The sequence below is a fragment of the Cornus florida genome, unplaced genomic scaffold, assembly GCF_030987335.1.
Source record: "Cornus florida cultivar Cherokee Brave unplaced genomic scaffold, ASM3098733v1 CherokeeBrave_3.0.0_Hap2_Chr02, whole genome shotgun sequence".
Lineage (NCBI taxonomy): Eukaryota > Viridiplantae > Streptophyta > Magnoliopsida > Cornales > Cornaceae > Cornus > Cornus florida.
The window spans coordinates 65,604,198-65,626,366 of record NW_026775572.1 but is presented as its reverse complement, the minus strand read 5'-3'; the positions used below and the strand labels follow the sequence as shown (position 1 = coordinate 65,626,366).

Below are 22,169 nucleotides of genomic sequence, written 5' to 3'. Positions count from 1 at the left end.
TTAAATGTAAAATAACAAGTTTTGTGCGCTTATCAAATTTGTGTTATAGTCTTGTGTAATCAAAATTTGGTTGTACCAATGATTTTATGGATAATTCTTCCTATTGATTCTCTATATTGGTTGCATGTTGTCTTATGTATAATTAATTGGGAATTAATCACTACACTAAATACTCTTTGTAATAGTGTTTAGTGATGGCTATGCATACTTTTATTAGATGTAATTGTTAATTAATTTGATGGATTATGCTTAGACTTGATGAATTGCACTACACCTTAATTTACTTGTTGTTAGGTAGGCAATTCATGCTTGATTTTGATAGTTCATGCTTATTATTACAAATTGCATTATTTTCTTGATTGATGTGTGCTTGTAGCCACATTTTGATTACAATATAATATTTTCCCCATTAGTTGAAAGCAAGTGGTTTAATGCATGAGTTTAGTGGTGATTCATATACTCTAAGACTCCTCTCCTATCTCTTAAACTCTACTCATTTTAGCTAAATTTTCATTGCATGTTTTAAATTGAACATTAGTTTTATCAACAAACCAAACTTAATTTCAATCTTGTGATTCACTAACTCAAGTTAGATTCTAATTCCGTGTTTAATCCCTGAGAACGATCCCTTCTCACTATACTTAATGTATATGTGTTAAGTGACTTTTATAAATGTAAAAGTTGGTGCCCATTTGACATAACAAATATTACACATTTTTATTGGAAACACAAAAGTCGCATCACTTTCCATTATCGTCTAGGAAAAATAACATTATGGAAAATGCTTTAAGTAGAAAGTCACGTGAAACACTCGCCAACGTCGTTGTTCGAGAATAAAAGGTGCTAGTCTATTGGCGAATATAATTTGCATATTGCAGATCAAGGTAAGCAACTTTTCTTTATATAGTATAGTTGTAAAAACACATTCTCATGCAAAAAATAATTGAAGCACAATCCAAGCCAGCTTGCACAATGAAGAAAGATTCGAAGGATGGTTGTGTTGGGGATTTTGGATAATTTTATACATCTTATTTTTAAGTTTCTTCACGTAATCGTATTAAAATGCACTTTGACTAAAACACTTATATATTTATATCACAATATAATCATAACACAATATATAGTATAAATAAAACAATATATTAAAGTAATAGGCCAGCAAAATAATAACAAACACATAGTAAAGTAGTAGAGAGTAAGAAACTTCTTGCCTGTTTAATAAAGAGGCGCGCAATACTGCATTGTCCTAAAGCCTTATAGCCTCCCTACGTGCAGGTTGTGACAATTATGAAAAGTTTCAATATACAACTCCAATGTCTTTCATGCACACGTTCACAGAGTAAATATCACCAAGTCTATTGTCATGTTGCCCATAAACTCAGATATATATATATATATATATGTAATATTTTGGTTGAATGAATAGAGGTTTTAAATAGAAAGAAATATGAAAGATGGAAGTAAAAAAACGTATATAATTTATTATAATAACCATATATTTATAGGCTATTTTCACAGCCTTAGCCAATAGACACAACTAGTCATAAGGGTCACACCTCTTCAAAAATAAGAAGTTTTAAAAACTTTTATGTTTTATTCAAAAAACCTAACAGGTTCACTGAAAAAGATGGAGGCCTAAGGTATTTGGGTAGACTATTCATACCAAATTAAAATTGAGGAATTAAGGGAAGCAATTCTATTAGAGGCTTATCATTCTAAAATTTTTATCCATCTCGATAGCACGAAGATGTATCATGATTTGCGCCGTCAATTTTGGTGGAATAGTATGAAGAAAGACATGGCTCAATTTGTGTTATGGTGTCTCACGTGTCAACAATTGAAAGCGGGAACATTAGAAGCTAGCAGGTTTACTTCAGCCGTTATTAGTTACATAATAGAAGTGGGAATTCATTGCAATGGACTTTATGACAGGCTTACCCAAGCCTCCAAAAGGACACGATGTTATTTGGGTCATAATAGATTGATTGACTAAGTCTACACATTTCTTAGCAATATAGGTCATAGATTCAGTAGATACTCTTAATAAACTTTATATTAAAGAGATAATAAAATTGCATGGCGTGCCTATGTCGATTGTGTCAGATAAAGATCCCAGATTCACTTCTCAATTTTGACAGAGTCTTTACCGAGAAATGGGTACGCAATTGAACTTCAATATAGCCTATCACCCACAAACAGATGGTTAATCAGAAAGAACCATTCAAATTCTTGAAGATATGTTAAGAGCTTGTGTAATAGATTTTCGTGGTAGATGGGAGGACCACCTTCCTTTAGATGAATTTTCATATAATAATAGCTATTAGTTGAGCATTGGAATGGTAGTGTATAACGCATTGTATGATAGAAATGGCCTATTGATTGGCTTTGCCACCTCAACTCTCAGGTATTCATAATGTTGTCTATGTATCTATGTTAAAAAGATATGAACCAAATGTAACACACATTTTGAAATGGACCTACCTATGTAGTTTTCCCAAGGGCAATGCTTGGTGCTTCCTTAAAAGGATGAAGTTCATCCCCAAGTGACATAACTCGATACAATTTTGATAACAGAAAAAATAAAAAATTGGGCCTTACCCATGTCTTTAAGGGTTAAAACGATTTTATTATTATTATTATTTTTCTAAATCAATATGGCCTCTCTCACTTCTCTCTTCTCCCTCTCCACAACAAAGTAAATCTAATTTGTTTTTAAGCCCATACGTATATATAATTGAAATATCACATTGTATTATATATATATATATATATATATATATATATATATATATATATATTGCTACTATACATTCTCGTTCTTCTAAGGGAGGAATCCGGATCCTCTCTAAGTGGAACAATAATCATATTTCTTTTGATTAGTGATGTTCCAACATTTTTTTATAGTGATGAAACCAGAATAAAAGAGAATCGTGGAAGGGGATGACCCAACATTGTCCTGGAGTTAATAAATAAATAAGGGTTAAGTGCAAAACACCCCCTCGCTATATACAAAATGTGCAAGAAACGCCTCATTTAAATAATAAGTGCATATAAATCCCTGCATTTTTAAAGGTTTGAGCAAATTGCTCCCTAATAGTTAATTTTGACTATTTTTTATAAAAATCCAAAAATACCCTTAATATTAAACTTTCTTTGACACCAATTTAACTCTCACTATAAAAATACAAAATTGCCCTTACTTTTATATAATTATATTCTTACCTCACTACTGATGCAAATAAGAAAAAATAAACAGAATTAAATATATCATATTATGTAAACAAATATAATATAAAGGATTATATATAAAAATATATGTATATATATAGTATATATTCACCGCCATCACCATTATGCAACCCACCAACCTTGCCATCTTCGTGGCTGTACAGTCACACCATCACCACTACCACCAACCAATCATATAAAAACAAGAAGGTGATTGATGGCTATGGTATCAAAATTGGTCCCCAAATATTCTTTAGGGTCGGTATCTATGCGAGTGTGTATATTTATTTATTTATTTATTTTGCTAATTTGTTACTTTTAGTGAGATGTAAACTGAGATATACAGTGACCCATGAAATAACTGATTTCTCATATCCTTGGCCTAATCCTTATCAAACAATATAGGATTGCCATCATGATGACTTGAACATGCCCTCAGCCAACCAAAGTAGTTGTCACCACCTTTATCGCTGGAATCATTGATCAAAGAGAACAAACAATGCTCCATGGCGCTGTGCTTAATAGCTAGCTTAGATCCAGAGAACTTTAGGGAATTCAAACTTATGAAACGCACACTTCAGTTTTGGGTCTTCCTATTGAACAACATATAAGTTGCTGGTACAGTTGATTGAGTTCATTATATGTAAATGATTAACCCAATATTCAATGCCTCTAATCACTACTTGATCTATAGTTTATATATATATATATAAGGAGTCTTCACCAGAAGTTTGACTGTCATACAAGTCTATAAATCAAGATAAACTCCAATGTGTTGGATAAAGATAAAAATAAGCTCCCCTTCCATATTGGAGAAGTAAGAGGTATAATATTCCTATTTTAATGCAACTTAACACCTCTCTAAAAAGGGCGTTCGGGTCAACGCAAAAGGTACGACATAAATCCCTAAGTCCTTTTGCCTTCTTTCCATCCTCCTAATCTGGCACTGACTTGATCGTCGGAGGCTCTTAGGCCGGTACCACACCGATACCCCTTGATCACCTTTCTCTTCCTTTTTCAGGTACGACATCGCTGTGGAATCTTGCATCATCAATTGGCGCCATCTGTGGGAAACGATACTAGTTTTCTAGAAGAATAATGATGTTGCGATCCGGAGTCCATCTTGGAGAAGGAAGTCAACCACCTCTCGTGTCTTAATGGTAGAGGCCACCAAAGTCAGTCACAACATGATGATGGTAGCCACCATCAACCTGAAGGCAGAAATCAGTTGCAGCATGGTAATGATAACAACCATCATCAGTATGATGGTGGGAACCAGTCGCGTCATAATAGTGATCATCAATTATACCATGACGACGACCAACCTTGTCTCGGAGATGACTAGCCTAGTGCAACTCAGTCTCACATAAAAAGATAGCATCTTACCATAAGAGTGCACCAAGGTGTGCTCCAAAAGAGAAAGAACGTGTCGCAGCATTGGAACAACATGTTTTGAACCTTAGTCAAGGTATGAACCAGTTGGTCCAACAAAATGTGACAATCATGCGACACTTAGCTATCCCTGCAGCACCCATGGAAGGTAATGATGATAATGACATAGTAGAGCACAGCCAAGCGAGAGTTCGATGAAGAAACTTGTGCACTTCCACGCCTCATTCTCGATGACGGGATATATCTGATGCCAGAGAACGCACGACTTGTTTCACGGCGATGGGATATATCTGATGCCAAAAAATGCACGCCTCATTCTCGACGATGGGATGTATCCGATGCCAGAGGATGCACCCCTCGTTCTCGACGATGGGATGTATCTGATACCGGAGAACACGTCAAAGCTACATACATTGATCAGTAGATCCATGATCTCAAATTGAAAGTGGAAGGGATAGCCCAAGCCCTGTAAGAAAAAGGTCATGCCACGGTCGATAACCTTGTTCAAAAGACGGATCTACCTTTTAATCCTTAAGTTATGGCTCTCCCATTGCCAAAAAGTTCAAGATGCCCCATCTTGAGAGTTTAGATGGAACTCGCGACCCCTTCGACCACTTGAAAACTTTCAAATCATTGATAAACTTACAAGCTGTCCTAGATGAGATCATGTGCAAGACGTTCCCTACCACCCTCAAAGGATTAGCCCGTGTTGTTTAATAAATTAAAGTGAGGGTCTATTAGTAACTTTGATGAACTTAGTAGGCAGTTCATAGGGCATTTTATTGCAAGGAGGCGACATCAAAAACTAGTTACCTATTTGCTGAATGTTAAACAAGACAAGGGGGAGGCGTTGCGTGATTATATTAGCCGATTTAATACGGAGATGTTACAAGTCGACGAGGTGGATGATAATGTTACACTTACAGCCTTTATAGGAGGACTACAATCCTCTAGATTCCTTTTCTCTTTATCTAAGGATCCATCAAGTAGTATAGCAGAATTATTTATTAAGGCCCAGAAACATATGAATGCTAAAGATGCCATCAATTCCCGGAAGAACAAAGAAACTGACAATAAGAAAGGATACAAGAAGAGGCTCGTTGCCAGCTCCAAAGATATAGCAACACCAACTTTACTCTCTTGAACACTCCAATAAGTCAAATCCTCCTACAGATCCAGGATGATCCCACCTTAAGGTGGCCCTCCAAGTTGAAATCAGATCCAGCAATAAGGGCGAGGGATAAGTACTGTAGGTTTCACAGAGACCATGGGCACACTATAGACGAGTGCTTCTGTGACGACCCTGGATTTTTCAACCCAGTGTGTCCTGTGATGACCCGATATGGATCCAGAATGTGGAAGAAAAAGATGAAACAACAGTCTCTAGAGATACAACACGTCTCTAAGACACCAATGTGACGCTCGATGAGGTCACAGAACCTAAAGGAAACAAATGCGGAAGCGGCGTTTCAAAAACGGACAAGAATGAACCTAGGAGCAAAATGGTTATTTAAAACATAAAAGTGGGTGCCACTGAGCATACCATTGGAAAGACAACAAAAAATTAATCAAGTTCAAAAAAACGTTCACTTGATTTGGAGTCCGAATGAAGAAGATATGGCTAACGGAAAAAAGAAGGTCAAAAAGAGCAAACCCTAGAACATCTAACCGGTTAGGAGACCTTTCTAACCGGTTACAAAGCCAACAATCACGACCACAACACTGCCCAAGCACATCTAACCATTTAGGAGACCCCTTCTAACCGGTTATGAAGCAAAAAACAGAAGGGTCAATAAGGAAACCTGGCAGCAGGGGTTTTTCGTCAAAAATTGGATTTTTGAGGGCCAAGATGACATTTTTTGGAAAAACACAAAGAAGAAACCCCCCGTAAAATTGAGTTTTCTACGCGAAATCATGAAAGGAATAAAAAAAAAACTCACTTTAAGATGCCCAAAATGTCCCTCCATGAAATCAGGTCCTGAGGGTCCAAAAAGTTGCTAAATGCAAAACTGAAAGCTAAACTTCGTGAACGATTTCCGGTACCAAGACAACATTTTCTGGAAAAACACGAAGAAGAAACCCCTCCTAAAATTATGTTTTCTATTTAACCATGTTGAAAGAAGAAAATAAAACTACAATGAAAGTCAAGAATGCCTCTAGATCAGATTGTGCAATAAAGATGCAAAGTGAGTCCATAAGAGGTTCATTTCACCAAGGAAGTAGTTTTTCTTGAAAACGATCATGCACGCAAACATAACTTACCCAATAGGATGTGCTACACTGATCCACGGCTTAAAAATATCGCCGATGCAAAACCCGAGCCCCCAACGGCCAAAATGACAAAAATGGAACTTGGAATGAAAACTTGGAATCCAAAATTATGAAATGGTTTCAAAATACCATTTGACCCTTGGCCACACTTCATACATGATTAGTGAGACCCTATGGAAGAATCAAAATGGAATTCTCACACCCGATGCAAACATGGTGAAACAATAACTCAATATTTTTCAACAATTTCATAATATTCCATGAAGTAAAAAACTATATAGGATACAAATTACATGTCATTGGCCTCCGACCTCATCTCATACAAGTCAAATACATTGCATAGAGTGTACTTATGTACACATTACATTAATGGAATTAAATATACACATATTGACAAATAAGGCTATAAGTGGCATTTCAAGCCAACCTTTACAAGAACTAAAACCTTCAAATCTACAATCATCCAAGCAATGATGAACATTACGAACCAAGTCTTCGTATCTGAAACAGCCCCCCAGTAACTTCGGGGTGAGTAAACAAGTTTACTCGTAGAGAATGAGCATGCATCAACTCGATTTCTTTAGAGATTTTTACATTGACTTGAAATAATTCAAAAGGGTCATGTCACTTAACGTCTATGTCAAAGGTTAGACTCAGGGAGCATCCTAAGCTACTTTAGAACATTTCTAGCATAAATCACATCCTTCATGCAATTGAAACGAACAATGGCATACAAGTATACATACTCAGATATACAAAATGATGCTAAAACATGATATACAATATATAAGCATACATTTCCAAGTATACTAAATCATGTTAAACGAGATAAACAATATCAAACATACATACACAAGTATTCGATATATATAGAGTACTCATAAATCAAGTATACAAACATAAGTATACTAGGCTAGACAAGCTACGCATAAGACAAGAATACATGGCACAAGTATACTTAAATGAAATCCGTATACACAAAACAAGCATACTAAGCGTAAGTACACTAGATAGAGTTTAGATACACCAACAAGGATACAAGTTCAAGTATACAGTTTCAAGTATACTAAATGAGATCAAAATACACGAAGCAAGTATACAGTCTCAAGTATACTAAATGAGATCCAAATACATAAATAAGCACTAATTCTCAAGCTACAAGTAATCCATGATTAACAACTTGAAATTGAATACGAAATCAAAGTAGAAAGACTAGGACATGCGGTCACTAGACCAAGCAAGTGTTTCTGGGTAATTACGACCCACAAGGCACTACCTAGTGCGCACATGCATAAGTTATTCTGGGCAATTACGACCTACAAGGTACTACCTAGTGCGCACTTATGACTTAGAAGACTCTCGTATCCGTACTAGAGCCAAACCCTAGCCATCACGTGAAATATGTCCTTACAAGCTTTCCAAAATCAATAAGTTCAAAACTTATATAAAATCAAATGCAAGTTACCACATCCCATGCACAAGTAAGGTTGATTCCACACAAACCATGTCCTAGAATTCAAGTCTAAATAGCATATGACATGTCATGTCCTCAATATGCAATTTATACATAAATCAAGAATATTTTATAACAATTGAGCCACATTACCATCCTAAGCCACAAGTACTAAATAAGCTTTAATTTAGTAACAAGCTCTCAAGGTAAACAATTGTAATATTCTAAACAAGCTATATACCTACACAAGATATATTTAAACAAGCTTTGCAAGTCAATGGTATTCTATATCAAGTTAAGTCCAATTACCATTTTAAGAGGCCACAAGAACTAATTCTACATCCAATTAGTAATATGCTCACAAGGTAATTGATTTCACTACATTTCAAGGGATTTTCAACCCAACATGAAAAGTCTCTAGATTTCAAATCAATTCTAAATAACCTCAAATTAATATATGTTAAACAACATAGCATGCTCATTACATATATCAAGTCAAGAGAGCAAAATGAGCAAGACATCATCATGTAGATCTCAATTAATTTAAATTAATTAAATCTCTAATTTTTCAAAAGATGTTCAAATGATCCCAAATAAATATATAACAAGAACTAAGTCATGGTCATGCCATATATCAAGTCAAAAATGGAAAACAAGTAAGGTATAATTAAATAGAATTTAAATCAAATTAAATTCATTTAAATCTCTAGATTTGAAAACTCATTCAAATGACTCCAATTAATTATATAACAAGGATCAAGTGAAGGCCATGCCACATACCAAGTCAAAAGTGAATTATATGCAAGTTACAACAATCATTAATTTCTCAAATTAATATTAAAACATGCATATCACTTGTATTCCATTACAAAAGCAATCAAAATGACTTAGAAAATAAACTATAACACCCCTTACCTCACAAGAGGATTGTTCCTCTTGAATCCAAGGCAAATCAACACAAAATGGCCAACATTTCAAGGGTTATGTAAAGGAGGACGAGGGGAACAAAAAGTATTCCCAAGGTTAAGCTTGGAAATCAATGGAAGGCTCTCAAAAATCAAAGTCAAAGCTTAAGGCTTCAAGCTTCTTCCATGGAGGCTAGGGTTTTTTGTGAGGAAGATAATGAAACAATGAAATAAAGTGTGAGTAGAGGAAATAGAAATCCTCCACTCACTATGTGATCTTACACCATGGTCAACACACACAAGTTTGGTCAATTATACAAGAAACCCTCCTTTAAAACCATAATTCCAAAGTGGCCCAAAAATAATTGCAAGACTTATTTGTGAACCTACACTTGTTACAAATCCAAGGTTCCTTCCTAGGCTTAATCTCAAGCCTACACTTGTCAACCATTTAAGCCAACAAGTGCACCAATCCTAGGCCAACAAGTGGGTGAATCTCCACCCTCCAAATGTCACAAGATGATGCATCCAAGTCACTCCACCCCAATGTCAACAAGTAGCACCATGAGAATGTGACACTTGTCATATTTTTCAAAAATTGCAAAAAGGTCATTTTCCAAAATATTTTCTAAATTAAATTACAAAATGGTCCCTAAGACGAAAAATAATTACTTTATGTAATTACACTAAAACCCCACAAATTAAGAATATTACATAAAAGTTATGCATCCATACCCTTTACAAGAAAAGTAAACACTTAGTATGTCTTTCTAAGAAAGTAAAAATACGCATGGCATGGAATTTAAATATCGTGGATGCATGCAAAAACCGGAATCAAATTCGAACACGAAAAGTGAGGTTGTGCCAACAAAGTGATAAACGGGAAAAAGACGAAAAGTGAATAGTGTCAAAAAATAAAAAATGTGGAAATGACTCGGCCCTTAAAAAAAATTGTCAATCCAAAGAAAAGAGTCTCAGAAACCATTTCTGAGCACTCGAGACGACACTAAGTGACGAGAAACTGAACTCAAAAAAGAAATTTCAACGAAAAAAAATTCATCCGTGAAATTCTGAGGAAAAAAAAAAAGAAAGGAAGGAAATGATCGGGTCATTACAGCTTTGACCTGAGGAACCAGGTAAAAAGCCTAATTCATCAAGGACAGTTGCATGGATACACGACTGATCGTGAGAAGAGCGTGACTTAACCTGCCTAGGACGACATAGATGATCACCCTAATGGCCGATCGTTGGGTGAAATAAGAGTGATTTTGGGAAAACCCAACAAGGGGAGCTTTCTCCTAATTGGGAACCTACTGGTTAGAAACTCTACTGGATCACCCTTAGAATGTGGAATACCTTAGAAAGTACTACTAGTAAAGTTGTAATTCAACATTAGCATTAGCTTTAATTTTGTGTCGCATAGTGCCAGTTTTGTATCGATTTTTAGCTCTATTTTTCATATTTAATTGGCTTTACAGCTGGATGATAGTTTGATTCTTAATCATGTTCATTTTAGTTGCACCGACTTTTGATAAGGTCTATCTTTAATTTAAATTTGTTTTATTGTTTTAAAGTGCTTCATACTATAAGGGTTAGGACCGAATAAACCTCGTAATTCTCATCCCCGTATTATAAGGGATTAACATTAAAGTGCCCCATATTATAAGGGTCCGAGCTGAATGAATCCCGCAATTCTCATCCCTGTATTATAAAGGATTAACATTAAAGTGTCCCGTATTATAAGGGTCCGACCTTAATGAATCCTGCAATTCTCATCTCCGTATTATAAGGTATTAACATTAAAATATCCTGTATTATAAGAGCCCTGGCTGAATGAATCCCGTAATTCTCATCCCCGTATTAAAAGGGATTTCCATAGATAACTCGTATTAAAAAGGCCAAATAGGTATCCCTACAGTATAAAAGATTGATAATAGGATACCCCAACTATATAAGGCGGGTTGAGTGTGACAGCTTGAAAAAAACAAGGACGACAACTTCTACCTTTCAACTCACCAATGGCAGTCTCCCACATGCCATATGTCAGCTTCTGGCGTTGCCACATATCAGCTTCTAGTGACGTCGCAACATATCAACTTCCAGCGGCGTGCCATGTTCTCATATGCCAAGTGTCAGCTTCCAGCATTGCCATGTGTCAGCTTCCAGCGTCGCCACATATTAGCTTTCCAGCGGCGTGCCATATTGCCAAGTGAAAGTCTCTCACATGCCAAATGTCAGCTTCTAGCGTCACTACCACAAATTAGTTTCCAGTGGCATCGCCACATATCAACTTTTAGTGGCGTCGCAACATATCAGCTTCCAGCGGCGTCGTCATGTTACCAAATGGAAGTCTCTCACATACTAAGTGTCAGCTTCCGGCGTTGCCATATGTCAACTTCCAGTGTGTCGCCACAAATCAGCTTCCAGCGACGTCGCAACATATCAGCTTCCAGTGGCGTCGCCATGTTGCCAAGTGGAAGTCTCACACATGCCAAGTGCCAGCTTCCGGCGTTGCCATGAGTCAATTTCCAGCATCGCCACATGTCAGCTTCCAGCATCACCGCCACAAATCAACTTCCAGTGGCGTCGCCATGTTGCCAAGTGGAAGTCTCTCATATGCCAAGTGCATTGCCATGTGTTAGCCTCCAGCGTCGCCACATATCAGCTTCCAGCGTGTCGCCATAAATCAACTTCCAGCGTATCGCCACAAATCAATTTCCAGCAGCGTCACCATGCTACCAAGTGGAAGTCTCTTACATGCGAAGTGTCAACTTCCGGCGTTGCCATGTGTCAGCTTCCAGCATTGCCACATGTTAGTTTCCAGTGTCGCTGCCACAAATCAGCTTCCAGCGGTGTCACTATGTTGCCGAGTGAAAGTCTCTTACATGCCAAGTGTCAACTTCGAGCGTTGCCATGTGTCAGCTTCCAGTGTCACCATATATAAGCTTCCAATGGCGTGCCATGTTGCCAAGTGGAAGTCTCTCACATGCCAAATGTCAGCTTCCAGCATTGCCATGTGTCAGCTTCCAGCGTCGCCACATATCCACAAATCTGCTTCTAGCGGCGTCGCAACATATCAGCTTCCAGCGGCGTCGCCATGTTGCCAAGTGGAAGTCTCTCACATGCCAAGTGTCAGCTTCTGACGTTGCCATGTGTCAGCTTCCGACATCGCCACATGTCAGCTTCCAGCGTGCCACCACAAACCAGCTTCCAGTGGCATCGCAACATATTAGCTTCCAGCGGCGTCGCCATGTTACCAAGTGGAAGTCTCTCACATGCCTGAAGATGACACTTACCATATGTTAGCTTTTAAGCCGGTACCACACCGATACCCCTCGATTACCTTTCTCTTCCTTTTTCAGGTACAACATCGTTTCGGGTTGTCGCGGAATCCTGCATAATCACATATATAAATGATTAACCCAACATAAAATTTAACCCAATATTCAAGTGTATATATATATATATATATATATATATATATATATATATGTATAAAACTATACACATGTAACCTAACTCATCCAATTTCTCATTTTTTTGTTAGTTAAAGCTATTACAATGAATTTAAAGGCAACATCGTTGAGTAGAGCACCAAGATCCATCTCAACAACGACCTAATTCCAATTTCCCATTTTTGATTTGAAGCTTACGAACCCTAATCTAACCTGATAAATGGGTCTTTTGGTGGGGACCGACGGATGGAGAGAGAGGAGGTGGCTATGGTGGGTGGAGAGAAATGGCGTGCGCGTGTAGGAAGGGAGAAAAATGGGTCTTTTGGTAATTTCAGGATTAAAAAGTTATTATAAAATAAGGGATAAAGCTATTATATATATAAATATTATACTATAAAGGTATTTTAGTCATTTTAATGTTCAATTACTCCCAAATTGTTGTTTTGTCCTTATTTGCACACATTGAAAAATAGAAGGAAATTTTTGAGCACCGGAGGTAATTGCACATTTTGTGTAAAGGAGGGTGTTTTTTTTGCACAACCCAATAAATAATAATAATCCGCGTTAAACAAAAGAAGGTGAAGTACTTGCCAATTCTACAACCCTACCTTCCTTTCTTTACGTTAACAGACAACTCCCTTAAAACCTTACTCACTCGTTAAAAAAAAAAAAAACTACTCAGACTTGCTAACAATGTTCCTCTCAACATCCATAGTCACACACACATTGAAGTCTTTGGTTCTATTCCTTTAGATTATATATTACTACGTATCAAAGTATGCTTCCTGCCTTCAGTTCGCTCCCTTACAATACCAACCAAGTCCAAATTGATAGAACCAGTGCTTCAGTCGCCCAACAGGTAACACACACACTCTCTCTCTCCGGCGTTTTCTTTCCATTCTCTCTCTCTATATGTATTGTTCTTTCTAAAGTTATTTCGCATTTCTCTAATTATCATCTTATTTGATATGTTAAAATTAGCAGGTTATGCCGAATCCAAGTTGGCCCAATCCCATGCAAATTCAGTCTCAAACGGGTACAATCAATCCTCAAACTGCAATTCTTTTCAATAATTCTAATACCCATTTGAGCAATGGCACTATACCAATGCCCAATAGGTCGAATTTGGCACCTTCATCTTCTTTTATCAATGCCCCCAATCATCCTTTTCCTCTGCAAAATGGTTTGTCCCTTTTGGGTTCTCCCGGTGGCGTTATTTCTCACCCGGGTCACCCGGCTCAGTGCTCGGGTGGTTTCAGTCATCAAAAGTTGAATTGCATCACTACATCAGTACAGGGTATGAATTCTGTACAGAGTATGAATGGAATTAATCCCTCTCAACCACCTGGCCAAATATTTGGTATTAATCCTATGAACATGCCTCAATATTTTAACCAAAATGCCAGTCTGCAAAGTGGTCAAATTTACATGCAGAATCCAATGCAAAATGTTTACCAGTTTGTCCAACCGCAGATGTCACACTATGCTCAAGTTGTTCCTTGTAATCCTCTGCCCCCAAACAATGTTTCTCATGCTATGGGTCCTCAAAATCCTAACTTTATGGCTAATCCCCAGTTCGGTATGGTGCATACGAATGGAGCTATGCAGGCCGGTGACCAAAATCAGCATAATTTTGTTTTACCAACAATGGATGTTAATGGATTGAAACATACACCTACTACTACTCAGCAATTAAGAGGGAACTCATCTTTGCCAATTGCTTTTGGGTCTGCTCAATCGCAACAAGTCCAGCAGAACTTCCGTCCTAATGTTTTCATGAATTCACAGGTACTTGGTGTTGCCTTCTTCTTGTCTCACTATCTTTTGTTTATTTTAATTAAGGTAAGTAAGACACATCCACACACTTTGTCCCAACTGGGACTTGAATTCTAAACCTTCTTTTAGTGAAGGTGGAACAGATAATGCTCTAGCTAATGCTTGGTGGTTATTCTCAATACTAGCCGAAAGCATTTGAACTGATTTATCAACTCACTAAAGTAGTGGGCATGCCCACCATCTTCATATGAAACCATATATTAACTGCTTAAAAGATGCGACTTAGTTCCTTGATATCAATGTTCTTAAACCTGAAATACCCATCAGCCGGAAAAAAGACGAGGACAAGAGTCAAGTTTAAACGGTTGGGTCAACTTTACACAAACTGTAATGTTGCATAATTTATATATTATCAGTACCTATATTAATTTAATAAATTCAAAATTTGGAAAAATTCCAATAATATTTTAGATTATATTTTTATCATGTTCCTACCACAAAATTACCAAACCAATTAATTACCAGAACTTTGTAACCAAAAGTTCAACAAAATATCCATATATTATTCATTGAACAAACTAATCAAAACACAAAATTAAATTAAAAGCGATGTAATAAATTAGCAATATTGGAAACTGCTGAAGCCAATTATAGATGACTATTACTGAATACAAAATCTTTATTCTATCAAATAGAGGGATGAACAAGCATGTTATGACAACTCTTATAAAAAAAAGACTTGTCATGCAAACTCACCATGTTGATGAATTTTTTTTTACTTGAAGTACAAAAGTTTTTCAATTCCAAGATACTTTTGTGGAGAAAAGAGTGTATAAATAATTCTAGAAGCATAGGAATTTTTTGTAAGAATTGAAAAAATTCAGAGAGATTTTCTTTGGGGTGGAAAAGGAGAGGAGTTTAAGTATCATCTTGTTAGTTGAGAGCAGGTTTGTAAACCATTGAAGTTTGGCAGTTTAGGTATCCGGAAGTTAGTCCCTTTCAATAGAGCTTTATTGGGGAAGTGGTTATGGAGATTCGGTAAAGAACGTCGTCGACAATGGAGAAAAGTTATCTTGTGTCGTTTTGGGGAAGAGAGTGGAGGTTGGTCCTCTCGTCCTGTTTCTATTACCGGGGGCGTTGGCGTTTGGAAGTTCATTCGGAAAGGTTGGGATGTGTTTTCCACCCATATTCGGTTCAAGGTTATAAATGGTATGTATGTTAGATTTTGGGAAGACTTATGGTGTGGTGATCAGTTGTTGTCTCTTTCTTTTCCTCGTCTCTTTAGCATTGCCGAGAATAAGCATGCTTATGTAATTGATTGTTATCATCTTGATAACAGTGGAGTTACGTGGGATGTGCGTTTTAGGCGTTCCTTTCAGGATTAGGAGATAGCTGAAGTTTGCGTCTTCTTGGACCTGTTGTATAGACAGAAAGATGTTGGCAGAGGTTGTGATGATATTTTGTGGACTCCCTCTCTTCATGGTAGATTTGAAGTTCGATCCATGTTCTTGTGTTTGTCTAATTTTATTGGATATGATTTCCCTTGGAAGTGTATTTGGCGCTCTAAAGCTCCTCTTAGAGTTGCCTTCTTTGTTTGGACTGTTACTTGGGGAAAAATTTTAACATTGGATAATCTGTGTAAGAGAGGTAATACCATTGTTAATTGGTGCTGTCTTTGTAAAACTGATGATGAGTCCGTGGACCATCTTCTTATGCATTGTCCTGTTGCATCTGATTGCTGGAATCTCATATTTAGTATTTTTGGCGTTCAGTGGGTAATGCTTAAGCACTCTTTCCAATTCATTAATGCTTGGAGAAGATGCCCTATTTCTGGTCATGCTCGTGATTTTTGGAGGGTCGCCCCACATTGTGTTTGGTGGTGTATTTGGAGAGAGAGAAATAGCAGAAATTTTGAAGGGAAGGAATCGTCTTTTGCAAACCTTAAGTCTTTTATCCTACGCTCTCTTTTCTGCTATGTCAGAGGCAGCACTTGCTCCTTGATCGATGACTTTTTTGTTCTATTGGACTCTGTTAGTCCATAGGTTTGGCTTTTGCTCTTTTGTTTTTGTGTATTAGGGACGCGTTCCCCTTTTGAACGTCTTTCTAATATATTTTTACTTATAAAAAAAAAAATGATTGAGAAGGTAATATTAGGGGTTAGGGATAAATTTAGGCTTGAATTGGTTTAGGGTAATTCTTGGGAGAGAGACAGCTAGGTTTCGATCATCGCTCATATGCTGAGGTTGTAAAAGTCTCTAGCATTTCTCGAAGTGTAGTAGTGAGGTGAGAAACTCAAAAAGGGGTTTGATTTCGCGGTGGATGAGCATCATATTTGGCAAGGAAGAGATGCTTTGTAATGCTGCTTGGTGGGGAAATTTGATCATGAAATGGGGAATCTTGTACAAATCAAAGATTAGGCACCTAAGGCTTGGAAGGTAGGCAGCAGTTTAATAGTTTCATTCTTGCTCAATTTGCTGTTGTAGTTTTGATTGCCATCCTATACAGAAGCTATTTGTTTTTGTTGGATGGAAATAGAAGATGAGGGGATGCAACTTTTAAGCTAGACGTGTAGTCGTTTAGGGTGACTTGTTTGGGAATCTTGAACCTTGTGGCTTAAGGATGGGGATCGAAATACACAATTCTTCCACTGATTAGCATATATGCATAGAAGGGGCAACCAACCGTATTGGGAGGATTCGTATTGATGGCGAAGACTTGACAAAGGAAAAGGATATTCAGAGGAGCTTGGTTTCTTTCCGCTAGCAACTTTATATAGAGATATGTCCCTTAAGACCTCAGCTGGATTGCCTGGAGTTCGCTGTCATTCTGGGCGAGGATAGGGAGTGGATGGAAAGACCGTTTATAGTTGGAGAATTGGAAATGGTGTTTCGGAGCTGCAATGGTGATAAAGTGCCAGGATTAGACAAATTTACTACAACCTTTTTCCAACAAAATTGGGAGGCGGTTAGAAAGGAGGTGATGGAGACGTTATGCTATTTCCTTCAGCATTGCCAGTTTGAGAAAAGTATGAATGCTTCTTTCATAGTCCTGATCACGAAAAACCAAGATGGAGCCAAGGACTTTAGGTCTATCAGTTTGTGGGTGGTGTCTACAAGATCATTGCCAAAGTTCTTGCCTTGAGGCTTAGGAGGGTCATTGATGGCATGATCTCAGAATTACAAAATGCCTTTTGTGTGCGTAAGATATTACATGCAGTGTTGATTGCCAGTAAATGCATTGATTCCAGATTGCGCAGCAGAGTCCCGGGAATAGTGTCAAGTTGGATATTGAGAGGGCTTATGACCAATGTTAACTGGGACTTCTTGATCTACATTATCGTGAGGATGGGCTTTGGAGAGAGGTGGAGACTGGAGATGATGGACCTATTTCTGTATTTCAATGGTGAAGTATTCAGTCTTGGTGAATGGATCTCCGACAGGGTTCTTCAGTAGCGCTCGAGGGCTGACTTGGAGATCCGTTGTTTCCCTAGTTGATTATCATGTTGATGGAGGCATTTAGTAGAATGATGAGGAGGGCTGCAACTCTTGGTCACATCCAGGGGTTTGAGGTGGGGGAGAGTTGTAGGACTCTATTTGAAGTGACTCATTTTATATTTGCAGCCAGTACTATTATATTCTGTAACGCGCCTGTGTATCTGTTGAGATTCTTGAGGTGTGTACTGATTAAGTGGTTGAGAAATTTGAGACAAGGCTTCTCGGGTGGAAGAAGCAATATCTTTCAAGGGGTAGCCGGCTTACCCTTATGAAGAGAACTCTATCGAATCTCCCTACATGTTATCTATCTTTGTTTCAGATTCTGTGGTGAAAAGAATCGAGAAGTTGCAGAAAATTTCATATTTTGGCACAAGGTGTGTAAGCTTAAGTGAATAGGAGGCTTGGGAGTCCAGAGACTCAAGTTGTTTAATCAAGCCTCGTTGGAGAAGTGGCTGTGGAATTATGGTTTGGAGAAAGATAAACTGTGGAGGAGGATTATTGAGTATAAAGTTGGAGAGGAGCAGGGTGGTTGGTGTCCTAAGGAGGTTCATGGCTCGGCCAGAGTGGGTCTCTGAAAAATCATTAAACGCTGGGATTAATTCTCTAAACACATTTGGTTCAAGGTACATAGTGGGAGATTCATTATATTTTGGTTGGATGCCTGGTGTGATGGTTGACCTCATGCTCATTTTTTCGCTAGACTATTCAGGCTTGCTGTAGACAAACATAGCATACGGTGGCGGATTGTTATAAACTTGATAACAGTGCGGTGAGATGGGACGTTCAGTTTGCCAGATGGATTTGGGACTGGGAACTGGAAGAGATTATAGCATTCTTTGGTTTGATTTTTTTTGATAAGTAGCGTTCTTTGGTTTGATTTATCAGCAGCCTATGGATATGGAGGGTAATGATGTGGTGCTGGATGGGAGCTAGGAATGTAGGATTTGTGGTTAAATACTTCAGGGAGATCCTGAGGCTGTATTTCCATGGGAAGCGGTGTGGAGGGGTGGACAGCAGCATTGAAAAGGATTCTGAACATGGACAATTTGAAGACGAGGCGGCATATTGGTTATTTGGTGCTGTATGTGCAAGAGAGATGAGGAGACAGCAAAAAATTTCTTATTGCATTGGCCAATAACGAGTGACGTTTGGTCTATGTTCTTGATTATTTTCGGTATGCATTAGTGTTACTGACTAATTCTACGGAAGCCCTTGAGTCTTGGAGGGGATGTATAGTGGGAAGACAAGCTCGAGAATTTTGGAGGGTAAGTCCATTCTGTTTTTGGTGGGGTTTATGGAGGACGAGAACTGGTGATCCTTTGAGGGTGTGGAAGCACCAATTTGGGTGCTAAAGTATTCTGTTTTTAATTCCTTATTTTTTTGGGTGAAAGGGTGCTTATGTACATTTGTAGAGGACTTTGTTGAGTTTTTGAATAGTGTGTAGTGCTTTCTTTTATGCAGTTTGTGGTTATATGGCATCCCTTGGTGCCCGCATGAACATTTTGCTTTTATCTCACAGGCATGTATTATGAAATTTTGAACCCATCAGAATGAAAGAAGCTATATAAGAGGGGATTTGAGAGGATATGCGTGTGTGTGTGTGTGTGTGTAGAGAAAGAGAGGATTTGAGGGTGGTCATCTGGTAGGCAGAGGAGACATCCCTTTCAAAGTGTTCCCAAATTAGATTAAGGCCCTAAGTCTGTTCTTTTATAGTAGTGCTTTGGTAGAAGCTATGGAAGACAGATATATACTTGATATACATATACACAGAGAGAGAGAGAGAGAGAGAGGTAAAGAGAGAAGATTTATCATGCCGCAGGTAGAGGAGTCAACCCTTCTGAAGTTTTCCTTATAAGTTTGTCCTCTTATATTGAGTAGGGAACCTGTTCTGAGGGACACAACCAATTATGTGATAGTTGGGTAGCTGATTGAACTGGCAATCTGAGGCGAATTTCTTAAAAGTTGGACGGTTCTTCGAAAGAATAATAGTATAATATGTCGCACTTTTTCGTCATATTCCATTTAATTTAAACTATAATTGAGTATATTTTTAAACAATAATAGCATAAAGTATTACACTACTATATAACATATTTTGTATGAAATGTGCAAAATGTGTCCACGTACCCATATCCAAGTTTTGGACATATTTCAATTGAGGTCATGTATTCTAAGTTTTGGAATCTGGGAGGTTTGAGATTTAGATACACACTAGCACTCGATACATATATCCAAGTCCATGTAGTATAAGATTCTTTGGCATCCACTAAGAAAGTGGGCCAAAGAGTGAAGAAAAGACAAGTGCCTTATCTTGGGCCCGAAAGAGAGATGATTTTCTATGTTCTTCGTTTTAGAAGTATTGGAGTCAAACATTCTTGTAAATACTGGTTTATTGTTTACGAGTTAAAATTTGTAGTTGACTCTTCAAGCACAATTACTTTATCAGGTCAAATTTCCTAGTTTGTCAACCCCTCCTTTTGTTATTATATATATTTTATAGTATATATTTTTTTACTATGATTTGATACAGAAGCAGGCTTGGTGGACAAGCCAAACTAGAGTCAAACCGAGTTAGAAACATCCATGACCTATGATTATTCCAAATTCACATGTCTTTTTTTCTTTTTTCTTTTAGAGATCGCTGAGATCTGCTAATTGATCAAAAACAATAATATATTATATATGTACCTAATTTATGGGAATTCTGTCAAAAAAAATTTTTTTGCTCATTTTTGTATCTCTTTTCAAGTATTTATGCCAAAAACCAATGTCATAATTGTGTCGTCTTTATTTGGATGTGTTTGAGTACTTGGTTAATTTGACTATCATCAACGTTATCAGGGCAATTTGGGCAAAGATGGTGGTATTATTAATTTAAATTCGAACCGGAATGATTCTCAAAAGCAGAATTGGAAAAGGAATCCGGAAAGAGATGTAACGCACAGCAGGTATACCTATTTTGGTTCTTATTATTCTCTTTTTATATTGTGCAAAAGTTTGGACCAATAAATTGTAATTTGCACCGAATTCAAATTTCTGAAGAATTTCAAAGACCCAGTTTCATCATAGGCAAAATGCAAAGGGGAAGTTCGGGTTTCAAAAAGAACATGGGGCAAAAGGTCAGGTGTTCTTATAGCGTGTTTTGTATAGCTTTACTGACTTTAGAGTTTATGGTTTTCCTAAATGATTTATCAGTAACAATGTGTTAATTTTTGTCCATGCTTGTGCATGTTTGTTGGTTTCCAAGTTTAGAAACATGTTATATGTTGTGTTTGGTCAACTTTTTTTAGAAATGTAATAAACAGTAAAAGCTGGTTTATTGTATAATTAAGATTATTATTCTTTTTTTAAAGAAGTAATAGATAATGTACAATAAAAGATATAATTAAATACGTGATGAAATATTTAAGCTAGTTTAGTATTTTAGATAAGTTGTACAAAGCAAAGAGATAAGGTAATAGAATAGCAGTGGTAATTTGTTGTGTGTATATATGCATGTGATAGGGAGGAATCTTCTATTTGGGTGTTAAAATTATCCATTCTTTGTTCTCGTTTTTGTTGAGTTAATGGGAGAGATTGTAAATCTTTGGAGGATCTTGTAGTCTTTGTGGATAGCTTGAGCGTATAGGGGTTTCTTTGGTGATTGCAGTTTATTGTGTCTTGTATGAGTTTCCTTAGGCATGCTCCCCTTTTGAGTGCTTTTAATGAAATATTACTTATAACAAAAAATGTATGTATATATATATGTGGAACAACAACTATCCTTTGCCAACTTCCAGTCAAAAGTATGTGAGTGAACTAGCGAAACGTAAAATATGCTTTACATGTTCTTGTGGAAAAGGAAATAACTTGTTGGGAATTAAACACCTTCATTTGTCACAGCAGAAGCAAGATACAAACAATCGCACATAAAAACACAATATTTTACGTGGTTCGGCCAAACTCGGCCTACGTCCACAGAGAGAAGAAAATTTCACTATAATGAATCAAGAAGAGAATATACAACTGTAAAGTATGCCCACTCCCTTACCGCCTCGTGAAAAATTACACCAGTAGAGACTTTGAACACCTAATCATGTACACACATTCTCTACACAAGGTATGGTGTTGGATACTCAAGCCTTTAACGGTCTACCACTCCTCACCATCCGTGTTCTACCCACTCTCTCATCATCTCTACCCCCACACACTCACC

General features: G+C 37.3%; 1 protein-coding gene across 4 annotated transcripts in view; it reads left to right on the top strand.

Annotated features, from left to right (window-relative positions):
* Positions 1-13,244: 13,244 nt before the first annotated feature.
* The window catches only part of LOC132295184 (uncharacterized), a 28,053-nt gene continuing 19,128 nt past the window's right edge, over positions 13,245-22,169 (top strand). For 2 of the 4 annotated variants that reach the window (XM_059793344.1, XM_059793342.1), the window contains exons 1-4: positions 13,245-13,563; positions 13,686-14,492; positions 20,816-20,922; positions 21,017-21,093. In XM_059793344.1, the coding sequence (XP_059649327.1) occupies positions 13,483-13,563; positions 13,686-14,492; positions 20,816-20,922; positions 21,017-21,093 (1,072 nt within the window). In that variant the 5' untranslated portion in view covers positions 13,245-13,482. The remainder of the gene's footprint in view (positions 13,564-13,685; positions 14,493-20,815; positions 20,923-21,016; positions 21,094-22,169) is intronic. The other 2 variants (XM_059793343.1, XM_059793345.1) reach the window with 2 other exon arrangements.